The sequence below is a fragment of the Sinohyriopsis cumingii genome, chromosome 6 (assembly GCF_028554795.1).
Source record: "Sinohyriopsis cumingii isolate HCF-2022 chromosome 6, ASM2855479v2, whole genome shotgun sequence".
NCBI lineage: Eukaryota > Metazoa > Mollusca > Bivalvia > Unionida > Unionidae > Sinohyriopsis > Sinohyriopsis cumingii.
The window spans coordinates 115,174,923-115,200,051 of NC_142966.1; the positions used below are offsets into that span (position 1 = coordinate 115,174,923).

The 25,129-nt window shown below is 36.9% G+C and overlaps 1 protein-coding gene and 1 long non-coding RNA gene across 7 annotated transcripts in view; one reads left to right on the forward strand and one right to left on the reverse strand.

Moving 5' to 3' along the window:
- Positions 1-4,516: 4,516 nt before the first annotated feature.
- On the forward strand, positions 4,517-6,748 carry LOC149797778 (uncharacterized). Its single transcript, XR_016421554.1, has 2 exons — positions 4,517-4,656; positions 6,506-6,748. It is a non-coding gene; the product is annotated as an uncharacterized LOC149797778 (long non-coding RNA).
- Positions 6,749-8,049: 1,301 nt separating this feature from the next.
- The window catches only part of LOC149797779 (uncharacterized), a 90,246-nt gene continuing 73,166 nt past the window's right edge, over positions 8,050-25,129 (reverse strand). For all 6 annotated transcript variants that reach the window (XM_089962722.1, XM_089962721.1, XM_089962727.1 and 3 more), the window contains 3 exons: positions 21,004-21,117; positions 17,870-17,983; positions 8,050-12,682 (listed from right to left, as the gene is read on the reverse strand). In XM_089962722.1, the coding sequence (XP_089818848.1) occupies positions 12,651-12,682; positions 17,870-17,983; positions 21,004-21,117 (260 nt within the window). In that variant the 3' untranslated portion in view covers positions 8,050-12,650. The remainder of the gene's footprint in view (positions 12,683-17,869; positions 17,984-21,003; positions 21,118-25,129) is intronic.

Genomic DNA, 25,129 nt, shown 5'->3' on the forward strand with positions numbered 1-25,129 from the left:
TTCCAACAGTGGAAATCACAATTTCATTCACAACGTTGTCAGCCCTGTTTAAAGTAGATTGTCCATTGAGAAAAAAGTTTGTGATTTGAAAAAATTATTTGATGTTATAGTGTTGGATTATTGTTAAAAATGTTAGAGTTGTTGTTTAGTGTTAAGTGATTTTTGAATAAAAAAATGTTGTGTTTTGAAAAAATGCCTTTGTCTTTTGTTAAGCTATAAGAATGTTGAATTGATGCTCTTTCATTTCTTACTATCCCTCTCATGACAATCACTGAACGTTGCGAATCGAAAATCGTGTGGGGATGTTTTCCTTCACGTCCGCGCTTTCACTTTAAGAACCGGGGTTGTTTCCAGTCTAGCCATCCATTGTCGACTCATCCTCCTAAGAAGATGTGCTCCAAACTAGCTAAGCTCAATGAAGCCTACGTGAATTTGCATAGGGTCAGACACAGTCTGATACCGAAGCCAGAAGAAATAGAGAATGTGAGAATGTTAAAAATCACTGAAGACCTGATAGAAGAGCTCTTCAGAGAAGAAGTGAACAGAGAAAAAGAAGAATGGACGGAGAAGTACAGACTTCAGAGACAGCAGCAACAGCAGCAACAACAGCAACAGCAGCAACAACAGCAACAGCAGCAACAACCTGAAGCTGACAGAGGCTTTGTCGATTGCCGTATCGACACTAAAGAGTTCTTCTTCTCTTTCCGAAGAAGCAGACCTATCGCCAGAAAGTCTATCCTCAGAGGACATCGCATTCTTAGAAACTAAAAAAGAATGCCATAGCAAAAAAAAAAACAGCCCTTTTCAGGGCTACCCCAATACTCTAGAAAAGAAGTAATGATCCATTTGCCAATGTGTGTAGGTAGAGTAGTGTGAAAATAAACACTAACTCTTTCTTAAAAATTGTGAGGGTATGTGTTGTTATGTTTGTGTTTGTAAGTGATAAAGTAGGTTGGTGTGGATAGTAGATTAAAATGATGTTAGTTTGTTTTTTTTGGGCTGCTTGAGGTGTATATTTGGGGTTAGATTGAATTGCTTTGAGTATGTGGATAGTCTATTGAAGTGATGGGTAGCATAAAAAAGTGAGCGAGTGTTTCTTTTAGGTCCGCGCGTTGTTGTTGATTTTGGTCATGATCTAGGTAAGATGAATTTTATGTTATTAGGGGGGATGTTTTCCTTCACGTCCGCGCTTTCAGTATAAATTGAAACTCGTTCGGCAGTCCAGCTACCCTTGTTGATTGATCAACACCAAAAAATGAACACGAGACTTGAGAAACTGTTGGAGCTTCATGTGCATCTGGAATATGCCAGGCGCATATTAAATGAACTGGCCGCGGAAGCCATTGTCGAGGAGGGAAGGATAAGAGAGGAGGAAAGAAGAAACAAAGAAGAAGAAAGAAGATATAAAGAGGAAAGAAGAAACAAAGAAGAGGAGGAGGAAAAGGAGAGAAGAAATTTCAAAATCCCAGAGAGCGAAAATTGGGATTCTGAAGCGACATATCCTGCCTCTGCTCTCTCCCCCCAAAAGGTAAAAAGTAACTGGGGGATAAGATGTGTATGTGGCGCCAGGCCTGGAAGGTGCCACCATTAACTAGGTGTCCATGAAGTTCCAAACAAAACAGCCCTTTTCAGGGCTACCCAATACTCTAGAAAAGAAATAACGATCCATTTGCCAATGTGTGTAGGTAGAGTAGTGTGATTATAAACACTAACTCTTTTTAAAAAATGTGAGGGTATGTGTTTGTGTGTTTGTGTTTGTGTTTGTAAGAGCTCAGGTATGTTTGTGTGAATAGTAGATTATGGGTTTCTTTATTGTTACTTAGAGTATGTGGAGAGTATAGTTAGGGTTTGATTATAAGAAATGAGAAAAGTGGGGATGTTTTCCTTCACGTTCGCACATTGTTGGGTTATGATCTAGGTAAGATCAATTTTATGTTTTTAGGGGGATGTTTTCCATCACGTCCGTGCTTTTTGTATAAGAACCCACAGTATTCGTGGTTCAAACCATTCTGCAAAGAATAAAAAAGAAGATGGCTTCAAACCACCTTAACAAAATGGAAAAATTGCAAAACGTGATGGACAATTTAGGAATGTTTGAGCAGATGTTGGTTAACCTAAACGAGGATCACTATTCATATAGTCCCCATAGAGTGAAGATGGAGATAAATAATTTACGAAAAATGAAGGTAATCATCAGTGATCTGTTGAAAGAAATAAAGGAGGAGAAGGAGGATGAAGAGGAAAGGATAAGGATGAGAGAATGGAATGAAAAAATTGAAAAAGAAGAAGAAAATGAAAAGAGGAAGAAAGAAGAGGAGGAAGAGAAGATAGAAGAGGAGGAGAAGAAAAAAAAGAAAGAGAAGAAGAGTGTAGGAGATAAAATAAGAACTTGGTGGAGGAAAAGAAGAAATTAGAAGAAGAAGAAGAAAACCCAAAGGCCCTTTTCAGGGCCAGCCATATATCTCGAAAAGAGATAGCCTTTGAATTGCCTACCCCTTTTTTAAAATTTTTTTTAAAAAAAAAATCCCATGTTCCATTCCCTTTGTCCCTAAACTCTATTCCCATGTTAAATTCCCCTTGTACGTAGAGTGACCCACGATTTATTGCCATGTTAAATTCCCCTTGTACGTAGAGTGACCCACGATTTATTGCCATGTTAAATTCCCCTTGTCCGTAGAGTGACCCACGATTTATTGCCATGTTAAATTCCCCTTGTCCGTAGAGTGACCCACGATTTTTCGCCATGTTAAATTTCCATTGTCCGTAGAGTGACCCAGGGGTCCCTGTAATGCTAATTCCCATTGTCCGTAGGGTGACCCCATTCACTACTAAGGCTCCACTAAGCTGGGAAGCGGATGCACCCATTGGGTGGGGATTCTAGCACAAGGTCTTCCACATGGATCATTGCGCGCGCGGATGGAATATACCAGCGCTACACTAGCGAGTGCAAAAATGGTAAAGTCAAGGAGTACAGAAAGCATTAACCCAGATCTGAAACGGAAATCTAAAACCCTTATATTTTATAAAACTTTGCCTCTCTGGCTTAATTCGGAAAGTTTTGATCGATGATCGATGTACGTATAATGATCTTCATTCGCCAGTGAATGTTGTCCTTTGCCCAGTGAGTGGAAAACCTTCGATGACCGATACCTCATTCCCGGTGCCTGGTACGCAATAGTGATTGGTGACCGTTGGACATTACTTGGTGACTTCTATTCAGCGACCGGTATGTACCCAGTTACCGGTATCGTGACCGCTGACTGGTGTGTACTCCATGAGTGAGAACGGTCATCTGAACCCAATCGAGACTCGAAACTGCGGGGAGAATCTTCCCATTACTAAGTTACTAACAGATTTAGAATGTTGCATAGCTGACAGACGAGCTTGGCCCTTCCCCAAACGTAGGGTGGGTAGGACGCAATCCCTGTCTATAATAGGACGTTGCTCTACATTTCTGGTGGAAAGCATTTCCTCGTGCTTAGAAAGCTGCCCTACCTCGCATAATCGAGTCGCACTCGATCAAGTTTTGTGACTATAGCCATAACCGATTATTGACGTCTTCTTCCTAGAAGCCGCAATCTATTTATCGAAGAAATGCGAATCCTTTCTCTTTTATGGGGGGGGGGGCGCACTCTATCCCTTTAGAATAAGTTGTTTCCTCATCAAGAATAGTAATAACTGCTCTCTCTCTCTCTCTCTCTCTCTCCTGGAAGATGATGTCCCTCACACTTTTTATTAGGGGTGGGGCGGGGGCGCATTCCATCCCAGTAAAACGTTCCTCTCTTTACATGTACGACTATTTTAGACGAGGTCCTAGATACTGTCATACCATAAACAAGATGCACACGAACGGACGGATGTCCATTTTGTAATCAAAGATACGTGACGTGGATGTCCCATGGTGCCTTGTTGTGCCCACACTTAACCATAGTTTGTGACATCTGAAATTTAAAAAATTCTGGAAAGAACTTCCTTAATGACAGAAGCTGATGTTAAATAACATTCACGGCTGCGTTAATCTCGTTGTTTTCTTTGCTACTTAACCGCGAGTAAATAAAACTTCAAAATCGTGCATTAACAGAGGTGTAAACACAGGTTTTAAAAATCTCTGAAATAAACGCATGCCACCAACACTAAAGATTTTAATTATGTTTTTATAACGTACATTCTGTTCAACAACAGTGATCACAGTGACACACAAACTATTGTGCTCAATGTAAACACTTTAAGTGAAAATATATGTATGGATAATATTCGACTGAATTTGGACGATCATTTAGAAATGTTCGTTTTCCAACAAGGTAATTCCTGACACACCTGTGGAGTACGGGTCTTGCTGGAACCAAATATAATGAAAATTATTACTATGAACTATCAAAAGATCTTTCGGTGAATAAACGACTAAGGGATAATGTTAGCTAATCAAGAGGAATAGGAACATATAGGTCCTTAACAGCAATAAAACATCGCAAATTGGAATTTGTTTACTCAAGTGAGAATTTGCCACTGTTGGCAAGATGTCGTCCGGGAAAGAATGTAGAGGCGCTACTGCGCATGGACCTATGACGTGGCGCCAGACTGGGTCGATGTGTTCAAAAAATTTCTCGCGGAGAAGGATGGTTGGTACATCTGGCATAGACGAGTGTTTTCCAGTTGGTAAGCTACCCAACAGTGCAGTTAACCTATTACTGACATTACAATTTCTGTTCACTCCGCTGTTGGATAAATATAAATATTTGTGTTGGATAGTAACAGAGGTTGCTGTTCTTTATTATTAAGTACGAGTTTGTTCTTCTCTCAATCCTGTTGTAATGTAAAATGTCTGTAGAAAGCTATGGTACCATTAACAACCGACAGTGACGCACAAAGAGAAAATGGCGCCTCAAGACCTCACGCCACCGCCCCACCCACCCACCGCTAGTACGCTACTGACCACAAATGTTAAATTCCTTAGCTGTAATATCAACCCATAATTTTAAAGTACCGTTAGCCCCTATAGTTACGTCTGAATTGTTAATTTCCCATAGAGTGCTATACCAACCCCAATGTTAATTTCCAATAATGGTTATACCTACGCGCCCTCTAATGTTAAATTCACGTAGATGACTATGTTGGTGTGTTATTTCATTCTATTTCAAATTTCTGAAATCTGCATTTCCATTTGCCAATTCGAAAGTCACTAGAACATGGCCCCTAAGCGGGAGCTGTTAGATCTTCACGTAGATCAGTGGAGATCTGATTTTAATCAGATTGTAGCCGAAAGAAAATGTAGCTTTGTGAGGTAAAAGTAATTTTAATTATGTAATACTTAACTGTTTCTATTATAAAGCTTACTCCTTCCGTAATTAAATAGTTTTGTCGGCACTAGATGCGCCCATCCTCATGTTTCAGAAATTCCTAGACCTACGTTATCGGCCTATGGGCAAGAGCGCATTCCAATTCTTTTACAAGATTTTGGCTAATTAACTACTTCAGAGTTGGGTTGGAGGAGTGCATCCAATAGTGACAGGAACGTATTACGTAATTAAAATTACTTTTACTCCACCAAACTACATTTTAATATCAAATACGTTACTTGTCACAACTGTTAAGCTAAATTTGTCAGTACGGAGAGAGAGAGAGAGAGAGAGAGAGATTTGGATTTTTAATGTAGCTTTAAAAAAAAAAAAAATCAGTCATATCGCTACGATGTCTGCAGTGTGACAGTTTATCATGCCGCAGACATGCAGCATGATGTCCCACCCAGTCACATTATCCTGACACCATGCCGACCAGTCCTAACACTAACCTATTGCTGCTGAGCGTCAAGCGAGGCAGATGTTAGTACCATTTTTTGTAAGTCTTTGGTATACTCGAACGGGAATCGAACCCACGACCTCCCGCATCCGAGGCGGACGCTCTAACCACAAGGCCACCGGAGCGGTGTGAGAGACAGAGGTTATTGATGGCATTATATACCCGCTACTCAAATGTTGCTGTAAGATAATATGAACTTCTGAGACTGTGACAGGTGTAATGTGAAGTTGTTTGCATTTGCAACATGCACAGTAGAGAGAATGTTGGAATATCTTTGTTATTTTCATGTACTGTGGATGAAATTTATTTGGATATTGTAATTGTGGAAGCTGTACATGATCTAGCCCACATCCGACTAAAATGACAGCTCCCATGTACTCAAACAAAATTAGGCCGAATTCGTCCAAAGTACAATATATTTGGCAGTTACTGAAAAATGGTAAATTCATTGTACCTGACGCGTCGGTGTACAGATAAGAGTGGGGTTCGGGAGCATGTAAAGGAACTCCCATGATAATTTGGTCTTGGTTGTACCACCAATAGAGGTGATACTGAAAAGTCGATCCACCACTAGAGGTGATACTGAAAAGTCGATCCTTGAGTAGTAATTCGAATTCTCGTGTGGTTATTGGCATAAGTTGTAAACGAGTTACTACGGATCATCAAGGGGTTAGATGACGTATTACAGAGCGTTTGTTCTATTGTGCAGCAGCCAGTTCACGAAGAATTGGACTATATGAATTCCCAGATACTTCAAGTGCGCAGTGTGCAGCTACTACACCGCTAGCTCTGGTGAAGACCTTGGGTGCTGTGGCTAGACCGAACGGCACGACTCGTAATTGAACAACTGTCCGTGATCGAAACTCGGCGGAGGGAATAGTGCTCTCATCAAGCATAGTACAAGTGTCAACGACGTCTATTTTTGACATAACTAGACTACCGCGGTAACATGTTCTCTGCTTCATGAATCTTGTCGTTGTTCTCTGAATAAATATGTTGAGAACGGAGTCCATTTGTTTTTTATTTAACAACACGTGATTTTATTCCATGTTTTCGAATTCTTTGTACATCGTCATTGGAATGAGGAAAATAAATCCTCTTCCTATTGATTTCATGCACCAGTAAATTGATACCATATGCAGTTACCATCTTTTCGATAGTTGTTATTCAGTATGATAGGTTATATAGTTCACTATCATCTCACCTGTCCACGCGGGTTTAAGTAACGAGCTCAGCCAACGTTGGTATGTGAGAAAGCTCGTCAGTAGCTTCCATTGGTCGGTGGTTCCTCCTCCACCAAATAAACTGGCGGTTATATATAACCTATCATGTGCTGAAAATTGGCGTTAAACCCACAACAACTATATACCGTCACCAACTTTTCCATAGTTGCTATTTACCGTCGTTTTGCAGCACTTGGTAGGCTGTATATGGCGACCAGTTTATATTGGGTGGAAGAACGAGAAAAATCCAAGTAGAAACCACCGACCTATGAATCCTTAAGATCAAAATTTATAGACGATAGGTGTAGTAACGATGGTGGTATCTGTCATTAAGAGCTACAAGCTTGCTGCGATTAAGTGAATTCGATAGTCCCCTCCTCCCGGGTTACTGGAGGGAGAAGCATCTTTCAAATTGTAAGCACTGTTTTACCAGGGGTAGGCAGGGTGTACGCCTAGTTTCCTCCTACCCATCCCATACCATTTTAGGTATTTTGCCATTGATGTTGGGAGTGCGAGGTCAGTCTATCGAAAGAGTTCCACTGGTGGCCTAGTGGTATACGGCGCTACATACATGTATGTAAATATCACCGACATTTCACCTGTCCGAGTGGGTTCCAGTGGACTATCACCATGTTTAATACACTGAGATATATGAGAGCATTATGAACTATTTGTCCATGGCCTTTGCATCATACTGCTGTCCAGCAGTGGCTTTACACCCCTGGCCTCCTCCTTTATATGTTCCTAGCATAAGAGACCATGCTGGCAATGCTCCAACTGGAGTGTGAATGGGATCTATTCAGCATTCATTGTCAACTTCAAACGAAACATTTTTGAAATTGTATTCATCTGTTCACTGCAAAGAATTTGACAGTCAATGATAATGTTGCCTATGTAGCTAAATTTTACATCAGTGTCAACAATATCCGTTTATGGCACATTGTACACCAATAAACACAAGTAATTCACTGCTATTACAAGGCCTCAGAATGAAAATATAAATGGGGGGAGCGAGAAGAAAAAAACAGTATAAGTAATAAGAACTTTATTGGCAAGTATATGTGTACTATTATGTACAGTGTTAATCAGATCTCTTTTGCATAGTCTCAAATGTTTCCTCCTACAAAGATCACAAAGCTTTATGAGTGCCTAGTCTAAAATTCAACTATCATCCTCTGTTCATTAATTTCTGGTCATGACTGAATGCAGATGAAGAATGGAATAATACCATACTCCTCTATCAAAGATTAGCTTTTTGAGATAAAAATAAAACTGGACTGCACTGGTTCCAAATTCTGTCATGTGTAGCATTCCAACTTGCTGATTGAGCTTCTGTGAAATCTGTTGCCAACTAAATTTGCTGAATCATGTGGTAAATAATAATAAAAAATTCCTGAATATCAAGAAATGATAAAAGACTTTTCCATAGGGACTATAATGGAGGACTCGGTTTACAAAATTTGAATAAAAATAAAACGACAAAAAAAGTTAACTCAACTTCCAGACTTTGGAGAAATGTTACCCCAAATCAATATTTATAATCTTAATCTAAAGATATGCGCTTCAATCATAATTTTCAGAAAGAGAAATGTGTATAATTTATCGAGTAGGCATGTTCTCATATTTTACTTGTGATACATTATATATTTTTTTAAGGAAGTAACATTTAAAAATGATAACAAAAATGAACAATGTGAAAATCTAAATGCTTTTATTTATTGGCAAATTGTTTAATTACAAGTATAATATATCTGCATACAAATTAAGCAGTCATAACACTCCTGTCTGTTGCTAGATGATGCTACTATAACACAGAATTTGTGACTGGTTCTGTTTATCAAGGGTGTCGGCACATAAGCAAACCCTATTAAACAAACAAGTACAACCTTCTGTAGGCCTAATGGGAGACCAGATTCAACTGACAAGAGTGATGACCAAAGAAATTTCAAATCGTAAAGTCTTGTTCTTCTTTTCTCATTTTTCAGTACTTAGGCTCCACAGTACACCAAAACCATAATGAAAATCTGAAGCTTTTTCCATCATTTGGAACTCGCACAACTTGAATGCTCTGTGCCTAAGCCTAACAAGGAAATAAACTGAAAATGAACACAAGGCAAGTAAGCAAATGAAAAGGAAAAGCTAATTTTTTCTACCAATAAAAAAATACATTTTTATTAAGCACTGTGATGAGTACATTGCACTACTATTAAATATTCCATTTATGGTTACAGAACCAGACTAGAGAAATATGTATCATAAAAGAAAGCATCGGGTATAAATCAAGCAGAATGGAATATTTTCCCTTTGGTCTTTTGAATGATAATAAAAAATACACCTACTACTGAACTTTTCATGTTCAATGGTGAAGTACCTATTCTAAGTTGAAATGTATACTGAGCAAAAACAACTGTTCCAAAATCATGTATCATCTAAGTTGACCCCCAACCCCCTATAATACAGATGACAGTATTTAATCTGGTGATTAAATGAATTGTGTAAAGTTTTCCTGAATAATAACAGAAAGTACAGTTTTGTTAAATCAGTCAATACGACAGTTAAAATATAAGAATTTAAAGTAGTATTACATATATGCACGAATCTCTCAAAACTTCTAAGAACAAATTTAAAATATAGACAGCTAGGTTTCTAAATGGCAATTGGATTATCTCCCTTTACTTAATTTAGCAGACATACTGTTACTGAAAAAACTAATGGCACAAACAGTAACGTTGCACACAGCCCTTTGGAAATCATGATTTTGCAAAAAATACAGCAATGCTAAAATTTGCTCATTACATTATTCAGGTAGATAAAAGTCAAAGCTTAAAGGCCAGCAATATGTACCATATGTGTATGTGCAGATAGACCAAATGTGAAAATTGTGCTCCAAAACAAGCTTGTGAAATGAGAAAAAACAAAATAGTGCCCCTGCCCCCTTGAAGTTCGATACATTCTATTGCAACTTTTCTTTTATTCACATTTACAGCATTCATAACATGAACATGGCTTGCAAACATGGCAAAAGCAGATCAATTATATTTTGAAAACAAAAATTAGTAACTGAAAGCAAGGCACTGAACATGAACTAGGATGGACACAAATATCCAAGACTGTAATACTGACAACTTTATAAAATCAGAGAAAAACTGGCTACAACACTACAATGCCTCTAATTTTACACAGAAATTTATATAAATTCATGAAACCCATATGGAACTGACAACCTGATACATTCTGATGTCATACAAAACGTACAAATCTAAAAATATACAAATGTTATTTGACAAGACTCTTGGGGAATACAAAATTGACATATTGAGAATATTGACGGTTTGGAGGGTGGATGTAATACTAATATACACAAGATTAGATGGAAGCACACAACTCTAGTGATACCGCCACTATTCACGGTACTTATCACTACTGTAGACTTATTGCAAAAAAACAATATATATTTTTTATATTACCATTTCATACCTTAAGAAATTACTGTGGTGACATTCCCTTAACACCATCTTTAACTACTATTTCAAAAACATGGCGAACATACCCAAGGCAGATTACTATCCTATCAGGTCTAATCAATTACCTAAATTTGAACAGCCTCTTGGAACATACAAACAACCTACAATGTCAATGGAGCCATACTTTGTTACTAATTTTAGAAATGCAAACTATACTGATGGATACTATGCCATTAAGCATGGAGGGATTATCCTGCCAAGCCAAAAATTATCTGATAAAGGAAAACACTGATGACATGAGAAGAAAGCCTTTATAAGGTTTAATTACAACATTTTTGAGCTTGTAACCCACAAATGACTGCAAGCAACGTTGACATCTACCATCACATAAGGAACCAGTAGATACGAGTTTTCATCGTTTGCTTATGGAGATGAACAAGTTGGGAAATGATTCTTCCAATCCTTTTGTCATCATTAATTTTTACTGTTTGTGGCAATATATTATTTAAAAGCTTGCTCAATTTAAAGAACAATGGACACTTGGATCTATGATCACATTCTGTACTGACAGATCCGAGTCTATTCTGCTTCATGTTAGATGAACACAACAAGAAAAACTGATGATGTACATCATTTCATCAAATAATGCCAACGGTTTTATAACAATGCCTCGTTATATGTGCAACAATGACAAATACAACTCGATGATTTCTTATCATCCATTTATAAATTTCAAACACTTTGCCAATTAAGAGATTTGAAAGTAATTTACTCATTAAAGGATATTACATAACATCTGATACTCTCTATAATTAAGAGCAGTTCACATTTTATACTCTATCAAATCAAACCTAAATAAAAACAGTAAAAGTGTTAATTCTGAGATTCCAAACACATCCCTCAACAAAAAGTTAGAATTTTAATGGAATATTTTAATATTTTATAATGTACTACATAACTTTATTAATATTTCAAAATTTACAGTAATTAGATATTTTGTATGAGATACACAAGAATGATTATACAGCATTACAAAACAATAAATTGATGATAACTGGTGTTTGTTATGTACAGACTGTGATATACGCCGTCTCCAATGGGTAATACCTCAAAAACACTGAAAATGTCATAGAGCAGATTTTGCAACCACATCAAAACTTTGGCATCTTTGTCAATCTAAAATGTATTAAAAACCTGTCAATTAGGTATCAACTTTCTTTTGGCTCTATAAAAATAAGGGCTAATCCATTCCAGTGGAAGGAGAATTTATTTTTGTAGGAATGGGTTATGAGGCCATTTTTCTGTTCCTTTTCTGTACAATATTTTTTTTCTATTGGTGGCCAATTTCCTAATTAAAAGTGGCATCCCCAAAACTACAAATGGATTCAAATGCTATAGTTCTTACTGTTCATTTGGCAGCCTTTAAATACATTTTAACACTAGGAATGTAACAAAGCTTAAGCACTTGTAAAACAGAAAATTTCCAAGTCAGCCATAAACCCTTATTAATGCAGATAATGCTTTACTAAAGAACCTTTTTAAAATCTATATAGATATTTTCATCCAAAGAGTTAACAAATGAATATATTTATTCAGCATGTTCTGGAAATAAAATGAAGATTTTGGAAATAAAATGAAGATTTTTAAAAAATGTATTGTCAAAAGTTATTTAAATAGTAACAGCCAAAGAAACTAATAGCATGTAAAAAAAACTTTCTTTTCTGAATAATTTGAAGATTATCACAAAGTTTATCCTAACAAGACAAAACAAAGATTTTTCTTTAACAAGAATAAGATCAAAGAACAAGCTGTATATACAGTTTCAACATGATTTTTCAAAAATATCTGCATGTCACAATCTGTTATTTATTTTCAAGCAATACAACTCTTTGACTGCAAGAAAATGTAAAAAATATTTCCATTAAAAAAGTGAGAAATACAGAAAACTTTTGCAAAAGCAATTAATGGCAAATACAAAAATATCCTTCCGGTGTAACGGACAATATCGAAGAAACTGCATCAACTTTGACCTGCTCATTTATTTATGGCTTTTTTTTGTTCAAGGTTGATGTGGAAGTTATTGGTTGGTATGTACAATATTCTTGGTTTGTTCCCACTGAAGCTTTCTGCCCCCTCGTGGCACTGGCAGAACATTTTAGTTAAGATCTCATTTGCAACCTTTCTTTTCCAAGTCAATATCTGAAAGAAATTTAAAACCAGATGTAATCAATCCATCTCTATCTCAGAACTTTATTTGAACGTCTATCATAATTATCAGTTTATCTAAATTACATGTATGTCCTTTGAACAAACACATTTCATTGTGTGTGTGTGTGTGTAAACCTTTTATCTAATAGAAAGAACAAATATATATTATAAGGACACATTAAAGCTAAACCAGATCAAAAAAGTTCTTTACCCTGACAGAAAACAAAACAGGCACGCACTTTTGTATTTATTACTAACAAAACATTCCTGCACTTTTATGTTTATTGCTAACAAAACATGCATGCACCATCAACCTTGGTATGCATATCAGTATAACCCAATCAGTTGACTTGCAAATACTTTCCACAAAACTTCAACATTTCTGACCGTGATGCTGAAGTAGGTTCGAAACGACAGGAAAAGAACTCGCATATCAGAGCATGAAGTTTAGACTTAAAATACAACTTACCCAAATTTTAGCTGAATACATCTAATGATGCTGAAGATACGTGAATTTCAAAATGTTAAAAAAATTTAAATTGTTTACAACAATGTTACACTTTCTGCTCAACCAGGCATATCAGAAAAGAAAACAAAAAAGCCCTAGCATATCAACTTATAAACTTTAGACCTATGATAATATTGCATGAAAAGTTTGTTTAATGCAGCAACAAATGATGATCCTCAACAAAAACACACTGCTAACGATGGTGAAACAAGCCTTCCGATTAAGCAAGGAGATAAGCAAGACAGATTGTCATAGGATATCTGCATACAATCTTTAGACTAGGGTCAGCAAAACATGGCTCATGGGTTTTATCCATTAACTTGCATTATAGGTTGTGGGTTTAAAAAATCACTTATCCGGCCCACACCCTGAAAAAAGTTGGCCATGCCTGCTTTAGACCCACAGTAATGTGGAAAAGTAATTATTATATTTCACCATTCAGACAAGATACAACCTATTTAGCACAATGGATATAAACACACATCCGATATCATTTGGTGCAAAAAAATCTCTTGATAAATGAATGCTGTATCATAAGACAGTACAAAAATCTTTGTTTGAAAACCACATATATGATATAGTAGATAAAAGGAAAGATTTTATATATGGGTTATGTTGCCTTATCTATTTCATCAAATGGAACATTATATTGACAAGAAAATGTTCCTTTTCTGCCAGTTCATATCATTGTATTCATGTTTCATTCAAGAATCGTCCTGTTCCGACAGTCCGAGTCACATCCTGATACACTACTGCAAGAAAAAATAATTGAACCAACCAAAATTCCTCAAGGCACAAAGTGGTTAGTACTGACAAGGTTTTTTGTAAAAGGGTGCTGACCAGAAATGAGCAAATTAAGTATCATGCTATGACTGACAACATCCGGTACCCTGTGCAAATTTCATATCAATGACAATATCTGGTACCCTGTGCAAATTTCATAATGATTGACAATATCTGGTACCCTTAGCAAATTTCATATCAATGACTGACAATATCCAGTACCCTGTGCAAATTTCATATTAATGACATGACAATATTTAGTACCCTGTAAAAATTTCATATCAGTGACTGACAATATCCGGTACCCTGCGCAAATTTCATATCAATGACTGACATTATCTGGTACTAGAGGCCGACCAAAACTAAATTTCTGGTTTCGGCCGAAAACGAAACCAGACCGAAAGTTATAAATTGACTTTCGGCCAAAACCAAAGCCGAAACCGCAAGTTTGACTACACCTTCGGCCAAAACTGAAACCGAAATATAAACCAAAGTTGCCGAACACAAGATTTATTAAATAGGCCTGGATCGCTGAGTAGGGTAACATGTCGACAACGATCAAGTCCATGATGCACTTATCAATTCTCTGAACTGCAACATGGTCATCAGGCCAGACCATTCTGCTCTCGACCATTGATGTCAAGGATGTCTGCACAAAATTCAGTAATGCATGTTTAGTCGTTTTCTCTTCCATCATCATCTTTTTCAAGGCATGCTCTGTTCCGTCATTCATGGACCTCTTGAGATACGTACCATGGAGCTCCTTGTGGCAGCTGGCCAGATGACCTTTCAAGCCTGAAACTGAAGTCTTGGTTTATCGCTGCCAAGTGATAACAGTTTGTTGCATTCTTTGCACTGCGCCTTGCTTGCATCAGAATCGATTTTTGTGAAGTAATCCCACACTGCATTTTTCAACATTCTTTGCGGTGGTTAACTATTCTGTTTATTATTAACTTCAATTTTCTACTTCACACAGATTAATTCGCTACAGTTTAACTAACTGAAATTATCAATATTGTCAGACTTCGAAATCTCTGTATTCAACATGTGAGTAGACTGAAATGCAACAGTGCCTAGAATTGCCTAGCGCCGACTGACCGGCCGACAAGCAGAGTAAGAGACGCAGCACTAGCGTTGCATTCTGAAAGTTAAAATAGATCTTCGGCTGATGACCGAAAGTTAATATCAGTTTCAGCCGAAACCGAAAGCAAACCGAAAGCTAACTTTTTGGCTTCGGCCGAAACCGAAACTATGCCCAAAGAGGCCATTTGCCAACTTTTGGCGCCGAAACCGAATTTCAGTCGTTCTCTGTCTGGTACCCTGAGCAAATTTCATATCAATGACTGACAATATCTGGTACCCTGTGCAAATTTCCTATCAATGACCTGACAATATCCGGTACCCTGTGAAAATTTCATATCAATGACTGACAATATCTGGTATCCTGTGAAAATTTCATATTAATGACTTACAATATTTGGAACCAATCCTTCTGTGTAAATTTCATATAGACATTTTGAATGGTTTTTGAGTTGTGCTCAGTAAACAAAGTGTAAAGGCTCCATGAATAGATGGTAAAATTAAAAGACAAAAAGATGATAAATACTGTGTTGTGTCCAAGATGGGAACCTCTGCTACTAACTGACTTTAGAGTAAAAAAATTATGATAAAATTTTAGGTTAGAGCAGCCAGATGTATAAATGCAGTAATAATTAAAATACTTCCAGCATGCACAATCGGCTATCATAATATTTGCATCCACTGATGAGAGCAAAATAATTTGAAAATTTGGACTGTTTTTAAACTTCCATTTTGTTGCATCGTCATCACTTTCCCTGAAGCAGTTAAAAGCAAAAAATATATTATGAACTTATTAAAGACAAAATAACATAATTAAAGGACAGAAAAACAGATCTTTACAATTTTGCCAACTTTAACACCCGAAAATATTAGCCATGCATATAACTTCTCGTGTCCACCAAACTGTACTATTTTATTGTCCTGTATAATTACAAGATACCAAGAAGAAAATAATAGCTCACAGATAACAAAACATGCTAAAACCTTTTTATTACATAGAAACAGCCCATAATAAAGGTTCATATTTTGAAACTACAAGTCTTAATTTCAATGTAGTGAATTTTGTGTCTGCAATGTTGTATGTAGAATCCATTCAGTTTGAATGGGGACCTTTCATTGTGGCGCTCAAATGGTCATCTAAACATCATGACTGCAGTATATGAAACTACCTTACATCATTAAAATGCGCAGATATTTTCATTGAACTATAAGCACTTGCACAATGTCCATGTCTGTGGATTTCCGAAGCTGTTATATGTGGAACCAAACATGACTAGGATCTGAGTGCCAATTTTGTTCAGGCAGCAGAATATTTGTCTCGATCAAAGGTAAAATAATTAAATTAGACCACTGGTTGTAATTTTACTGTCCGAATTGGGGTTTCTGAAAAAGGGACAGTCTTTCACTATAGTGTGTGTGTGTGTGAAGGCTTATTTGAATCTGTAAAAATGGCTGTTATAAGGCCTGCTTTGTTTCTTGACCAACATACCACCAATTGTTTTTGCATTCTGAGAGCTGCATGCAACGTAGGATTCAGTAATGACTGTTGTATTCAATGCTGCAAAATATATCAACGTGCAGCAAGTACTTGCTATTTTGACTATCTTCTGGACAATTGGTTTTGGTGACGCTAATAACAATGACATGAAAATTCATTATCTCTGTTATTTCATGTTATATACAGAGCTGTTTGAAATAAATACACATTTTCTCTCCATCCATCCATTTATTTTGCTTCTATTTTTCTATTCACATTTTTTATATATTCAAAGTTATGGATTTTCTAACATCACATGTGATGTTTTGATTTAATTTATTTGAATATTTATAGATCATCTGCCATCTTTGTTGGTATTTGGTGTCCAAGTTATATACATAATAAATGTAATTTTTAAACAAAATACAGTTAATTAACATATTTTTTTAACGCGTATAACAGAGCAATGAATACTGACAAAAAGCACAATCAGATTAAATAAAATGTTTTCAGAATTTTTAAGCAGGAACAAGTTAATCTTGTGAATGTTCCGCAGATAATAGTGTCCAATTATGTAGGTTTGTTTATGTAAAGTTACTCTTTTTAATCAAGTTTCACAGAAAGCTTCCGTTAAAAATGCTGCAAATTGAAATATTCTGTATTATGCTTTTTTGTGCCTATACCCACTTGTAATATGTGCAAAAAAGAAGACACCAAGTTATATGCAAAACTTTTTAAATGCATTGTTTTTCTCACCATGTTAAAGTCAAACTATGAATCTCTCTAAACATAAGCTCAAAGATATGCAACCAGTGCATAAAAAAGTTATTTACATATATCGATTTTGGTCATATATGCAACACTTTTGGGACCCATGACCTTGGCCAAGCACTATCACAACCAAAGAATAGTGAAAAGCAATAGGACCAGTTGTACCAAGTTCCAGAGAGATACCTTCCCCATGGCTTGAAGTTGTCTTCCAAAAACAGTTGATAATGAATGGGCTGATGCAGCAGAAAAAAATGAAAGAAATATAAGTAGTATAGACTGATGGAATGAAAAACCAAATCAATTCTGAAGTGTACAATTTTAATCCCTGATACAGAGAGTGAAACGAAAACCTTCCAAGAACCGCAACTCCAAAGTGGAAAAATCTGACAGACATGGAGTTAATGTTTCTAATAATAATGGAATGTACCAAGTACACATGACCATGACAGTATGAAACTGTCAATGTGCACATAGCATGATCACTTTCATTTACCTGAAGCGAACCCAAATATTAATTTTTTAAGCACACATGCATATTAGCTCAAAAATGAGTGGTTACCATCTTTGGATGGCAGTGGATTTTTCTCCTCTGTTTCTATATGCTTTAGACTGCGGCGGTTAAACTGCTCAATGCCTCGTTTCTTTTCCAGCTCAGTCTTCTCCTGCTGGATTACTAAAAAAAGAAAAAAAGAAAAAATTCTATATTACCCACCAGGCTTTTGTTCATCCTTGCCACAAGTGCAGGCTATGTGATCTTTCAGCACTGGTTCTTGAAATCAACAGGGTTCTTCCTCACCTGAAGTGCAGCCTTTCACAAAAATTGGAAATGGTGCAGGGCTTTGCTATTATGCAGAAATGAAATTGTTAACAGATGGCTGGGGAACATCACAAAACAATACACTCCACCTAAAGGCAGGCGTATAATAAAAGAAATTTTCAAATATCAAGTTATATTTTAGCAACTGGGGTTAAAGGGAGGCCTTACATTTGGCAGGGCACCCAGTACTGGCATGATACCAGTTCTCACAATCTTTTGGATTTTTTTAATTGGGGTGGAGGAACTAATTTTAGTTAATACCTGCTATTAAGTACATTGCTATGTATTTTTCCAGGCTCTAGTCCCTGATCCAAGAAAAAAAAATCCCTTCAATTAGCAACTTAAGGTCAAGAACAAAAAGATATGATCCCAGCCTGATTCCATAAATATGCTGTTCATTCAGAATATTGCCCTTCTGTGACTTGCAGCAAGATTAAAGGTTGTCTGCTACTGTTACATTACTGACTAGAGCAGTCCAGTTGGGAGGCTGAGGACCCATGATAAGACGTCAGAGTGAATTTGCCATTTTCTGTCAGAAGGGTGCTCAATTGCTGACTGGTTTGACAACTTATCCAGCTGACACAATTGGACCCAATGCACAAATGCCTTTACTCTGGTGCGAAACTGACTAAAGGTAAACAACAGTTCTGGAGTGAAACCATTAGAGTGCACCTATTATGACATCACCCAAAGTATAATTAAGAAAGACCGAAGATGCAGCAATAGATAATCATATGGCCTTTACTTTTCATGAAAGTGAGAGACTGATAACCTAGTTTAACAGTCCAAACAATCCACCCCGAGATGATGGCTGGCAAAACATCAGTATTACCTTTCAGACTGAGAAAAAGATGGTTCCAGTCGAAAGAAATATAATGCTCTAACTGCGCACAGAAGTTTATCTTGATCCTTCCCAGTATCTGAACTGTTGTTTTAAACAGTTAAAGGAACCCACTTGAGCAGTGAACAGAGGGGAACCCATATTGGCAAAAGCAAAACCAAATCATAGTTACCGCTATAAAACAATTTTCCAGTGACAAGACAATTTCATTCCTTGCTGACAGCAGCGCCATAAAAACGATGGTCCTAAGACTTTTGATGGAAGCTCATAAGGTGGGTTAGATAATGACCAAAAAAAACACTCTGAAGGCTTCGCTTGTTTTTAGATATCATAAAGTGAGAGACTGGTCTATTGTGCTCAAGTGCCAAATCTGTCCTGATAGGCATGGGTCCAATCAAGCAGCAGAGAACATATGAGAACTAGAAACTTGTATTGGAGAGGGCTGATCTACAGTCTTGACTCTACTGATATTGCTGCTGTAGTGACCCACTGTTCTGCCTAGCTTTGTGGTCATTACTGCAGCTGGTTTGGGGGCAAACTTTACATAATGAGTGGACTGAACAGGTCATTGTGACCTATTTCTGCCAGCATGAAGTAGTACTCTCCACCAGGATGAATGCACCCATCAATTTGATGGCTCTACACAAAACTGTCAGAATATTTGAGCTAAATGAAAAAAACAATGCCACTGAAAATGTCTCATGCTTTGCAGACAAGACAATAAAACTAAGTGAAAAGAATGACTATGACCTGCATGTTAAGCCCACAATCAAAGCATATGTAAAATAGGTTGAGTCAGCAGACATTGACCTTGACCCAAGGACAAAAGGGTGACTGGGCATGTTACAGAATAAAGTGTACATAATCTTCATACATGCCAACCTCCTGAGAAGCGTAAGTGTAATTATTACTATTAAAAGTGGGAAAAAAGTGCAATTTGAGAGTAAAAAGTGTAATCAATATAACACAAGCCAGGGTTACAATTTAAAACAAGTATGAATATGTTACATAACCTTGCAGCTGGTCAAAATTCTTGTCACAAAGGGCAAAATCCATATGGATTAAAATCGGAATAAAAACAATATATACTGGATTTTTTTAATTATTCAGCACTCACTTGACCTAGTCTACATGTGTAACTTAAGCTGAATGATTGTGATTTGAAATACTATAATGATCACAGTCAGGTGCTCAGAGTGCAGTAATACATTCTCATATTTTTCTTTTAAAGTCAGCAAAATAGTGTCGATTTGTCCTTTTTTGAGATCTGACATGTTTTGATATCAATAACTCACCGTAAAGCATTTCACTTAACATCTGGCACTATTTTCTTTAAAAATACAGACTGGTGCATTAACTAGCTTATCAATGAATAAAATCTTTGAGGTAAAGTTGATATATGAAGAAACCTGTCTGTTTTCTTACAAATAGGTCATACTGAGTTGCTATAAATAGCAAATAAGGAAAGAACAATTTGCTGGAGAAATAAAATGTAATGTTTTGCCAAAAGCATAATGGCTGGCATGTATAAATCATAGTAAGTAGGAAAGAAATGTAACCAAAAACTTAATGTAAATTTTCTATGAATGTGACCTTGGCCCAAAGTCAAATGGGAGAGTGAACACAAAAAAGTGGTTTTTGTAATATAATAAAACAACCAAAATCTTAAGGTAAATTTTTTATGACCATGACAATGACCCCCATAAGGTCATTGGGAGATCACTTCAGAGTTAGCTTCATAATGATTCATGTCCACTAGTAAAAGAAACAATCTAACCATTTAGGAAATGCATATATATAGTTTATGGAAGGAACAAATTTCCATCCTTTTGGAACATATTTTGCTTATAAATTTGGGCAAAATTCATAATTCAGAACAGGGATGGTCACTACAAATTATCTTACTTCCAATGACAAGCTTACTGCCTTCTGAACTGGTCTATTACCCTTCTGATTTAACGTTGGGATAAAGATTTAATTTTTCTACCCACTGTACTTTCTGGTGAAACTGAAGAAAACAATAACTTATAACTACCTTCTGTGTCTGGAAGGGTTAATTTTTCCTCTGGTTCGACATGAGCCAGTTTGCTCTTGTCAAATTCACTGACAGACTTCCGCAACTCCACTTCCTTCTTCTCCTGGTTAATGACTGAAAAGTCAACAAATCAATCAAATTAAGTAAACAGTTATTCACTTTCTTCAACGTATCTATATCTGCAAATATAGAATGTGCACCTAACTGCAGTGTAGACCTAAATATGACACTGCACAATGCTTTGAGATGGTCTACAGTACACAATAAATCCCAATACACTAGCACAATGCTTTGAGATGGTCTACAGTACACAATAAATCCCAATACACTAGCACAATGCTTTGAGATGGTCTACAGTACACAATAAATCCCAATACACTAGCACAATGCTTGGAGATGGTCTATAGTACACAATAAATCCCAATCCACTAGCACAATGCTTTGAGATGGTCTACAGTACACAATAAATCTCAATCCACTAGCACAATGCTTTGAGATGGTCTACAGTACACAATAAATCCCAATCCACTAGCACAATGCTTTGAGATGGTCTACAGTACACAATAAATCCCAATCCACTAGCACAATGCTTTGAGATGGTCTACAGTACACAATAAATCCCAATCCACTAGCACAATGCTTTGAGATGGTCTACAGTACACAATAAATCCCAATACACTAGCACAATGCTTTGAGATGGTCTACAGTACACAATAAATCCTAATCCACTAGCACAATGCAAGATGGCAGATTTGGGTCAACAGTATGCTACAGACCCTGATCTGCTAGCACTTCATGGGACTGTCAAATCTGGGTCCGTGCTGTCTGCCGTTGGTTGGACATTGTTTTTGGCATTTTAAAGGACAGCAACACATTATACTGCTGAGGCAAGGAAATCCCCTGACACAGCACTATAGCCAATCTGGGCTGGTCTGATAACACATATTGCTGAGGCAAGGAAATCCCTGACACAGCAGTATAGCCAATCTGGGCTGGTCTGATGGTGGGAATAAAACCCACACCCTTCTGCTAAAAAGTCCAATGTCTTAACCTCTGTGGCTCTTGGCTGGTTGTGTACTGTGTCACAAGTAAATAAGGAACAACATTACAATACATTTATTTCATCTTTACTGACTGGGTACCTAATATTCTGAAGTGTATATACTAATGCATTAGCCATTAGCATAAAAGCAGAACCTTCAAACTCTTAGAAAGTGCTAAACTTGTGCATAAGCCAACAAATATATCCAGCTATATTGAAAAATTATGTTAATGATTGGAAAAATGAATAAAAAGTCTTGAAAAAAGTCTTTAATTTTCATGATTAGAACTGTTTTAGTCTGAAACCAATAATGTGACTGATTTTGTGTTTGGGAGAAATTTTAGTACATGGATTTGGACCTCTTAGAGAATTATTGTTAGGTCTGGAAATTTTTATTTTTTTTCCCTAAATTATTTGGTCTTTACATGAGCATATATGGTATGTGACTGCAAAAAAAAACAAAAGGCAATGCAATATCCCATTTGAGCAAATGCAATGGCTGGCCAAGCAAATCTCAAAGCTTATTTTTTTATGCACATTCCAACTACCCTTCATATTCACTCCCCTGTCACTACCCCTGTACTCAAAACCACCCCAAAACAATGACCCAGGGATTATATTACAAAATTCATCATCCAATTGTGACTGTATATATCAAGTTTATATAGAAATTGTTATTGTCAAAAAATTTTGTACATTTGACTGCAGGGGTGGGGGCCCAACAGATGAAGAATTTTACCCAAAGGGTAACAATAAAGTTTCTTGAACTGGACTTGAAAAAAAGATGGAGACAGATGAATGGGTGATGAGGGATGTGAATAATGATCCATTTCTTGCAACAATGAAATTCTTGTCCCCAGAAGTTGGCAAATACTAAATCTTGATAAAGAAACTATCAAAACATTTTTCCATGCAGTGACCCAGACTTTGAAGAACTGTACTAGTGGGGGCCATGACCGGTATACAAGACACCATTATATTGTGAAATATACCTGGATAAAGTTTCATGAAAGTGAAAGATTCAGTTTCACTGTTGTACCCTTGACATATGAGTGAGGCATCAGACTATACATGATACATCATATGCAGCTGGTTGTAAAATATCGAATACAAGCATTTTTGTCATGGTATTACGTAAATGTAAATAATCTAATACAAGCATTTTTGCCATGGTATTACGTAAATGTAAATAATCTAATACAAGCATTTTTGTCATGGTATTACGTAAATGTAAATAATCTAATACAAGCATTTTTGGTATGGTATTAAGTGTCTATAAATAATCTAATACAAGCATTTTTGGCATGGTATTATGTAATCTAATACTGGCATTGTTGCATGACAATTGTATATATGAGCCATAATTTCAGTAATAAACAAGCCATAATTTCAGTAATAAGCATTACACAATCAAATCACAAATTAACAACTTGATAAAGAGAGGCTTCACAGGATTAAACTACATCACCTAAAAATCAGATGGATCAGCAGTTTCTGTTTATCAATCACTGATTAAGAAGTTATTCATCTGTATGTTTGCCATAAATGGGATTATTTTTAAAACGATCAGAAGTCTGAAACAGTGAATTTGTGCAAGACTGAAATTTGTTGCTGTTGTTGTTGTGGGGTTTAACACCATTTTTTCCGCACATGATAGGCTATACATGGCGGCCAGTATTAATGGTGGAGGAAGAACCCGGGAAAACCCCGGGAAGAACCACCGACCCACGAGAAGCTACTGGCATGCTTTCTCACATATCCACATTTGCCGAATCCTGGACTCGAACCCACGCAGACAGAGGTGAGATGGCAGTGATCTAAAGCGCTTTAGACCACTCGGCCACTCGGGGCCCCGACTGAAATTTGAGCAAAACTGATCACAGCCCTGAAGAAGAACTCCTTCTGGCTCTAAAAGAGCACCCACCATAAACTGGATGTATCATTGTACAGACCAAAGTAGGGTTTTAGGGCATGCATTGGAACTCCCCCAAATTTTTCTTGATAATAAGCCACCACTTGAGGTGGTAACGAATTAAGGATATAGCCTCATCACATGGATTCCTGATCACCAACATAAGAAACTGGAGAGAACATAAATGTAGGGGTACTACTTCTGCCGTAGAGTTCACGATGCCCAAAGGGAGGTAAGGCAAGCTGACAACAAGGTACAGTCCTTAAGAGATCGGGATTCTGTTTATCTTGATTGGGGAACATCAACTTGGCCCAGATAGGAGAGAATCTGACAATGAATGAGGCCTGATCTTTCTAGGTTCAGTTCAAATCCTAGCCGAGTCACTGTGGACCGATTATGAGAAATATAAATAGGGACAGTTTCCTGCTGTCATGCATCTGTCAGTCTTTGATGTACTGAAGAAGGGAATACCTGAGAAATCTCAAGTGCACAGCAACTATTCTGATGACTATTTAAAGACCCTGGTTGGAGAGGCATGACTAAATGGCAAAGTTTGGAATCGGGGGAAAAAGTCGAATTGTTTTTGTGCACATGTATTAATTGTGTGGGTTTAATGTCATTTTTCAACACATGATAAGACTATACATTGGGGCTAGTATATCCAGTGGAGGAAGAATACAGGAGACCCCAGGGAGAACCACAAACCCACAGGAAGCCACAGGAAAGATTTCTTAAATATCATGTTGGCTGAGCCAAGAACAAAAGCCACATGAATAGAGGTGTGATAAGTTATCAGTAAAGGCAAGTGTCTTAGACCACTTGGCCACCCATTGGGCCCCTACTGTGTGATTGAAAAAAAGAAGCATTTTTTTTGTGTGCAAGAAAGATTAAGATTTGGAAATAAGCATCCTGAAGGTTGATGGACACTGATGTGTCCAGGCATGATTGCTCTCTGGACTAACAATCTCCATCATGAAGGATTCCTCTGGCAGTAATTTGTTTAGGGGGTTAAGATCTATGAAGAGCCTCAGTTTCCTGTCTTGCATTTGGTACCAGAAAAGAGCAGAACTATGAGTTTTGTACCCTTTTTTCTGCACCATTCTTAAAGTGTGCACCTCTCCATTAATTTAATTATATTTGATTGCTGGAAAACTATGGGAATTGTTGAGAGG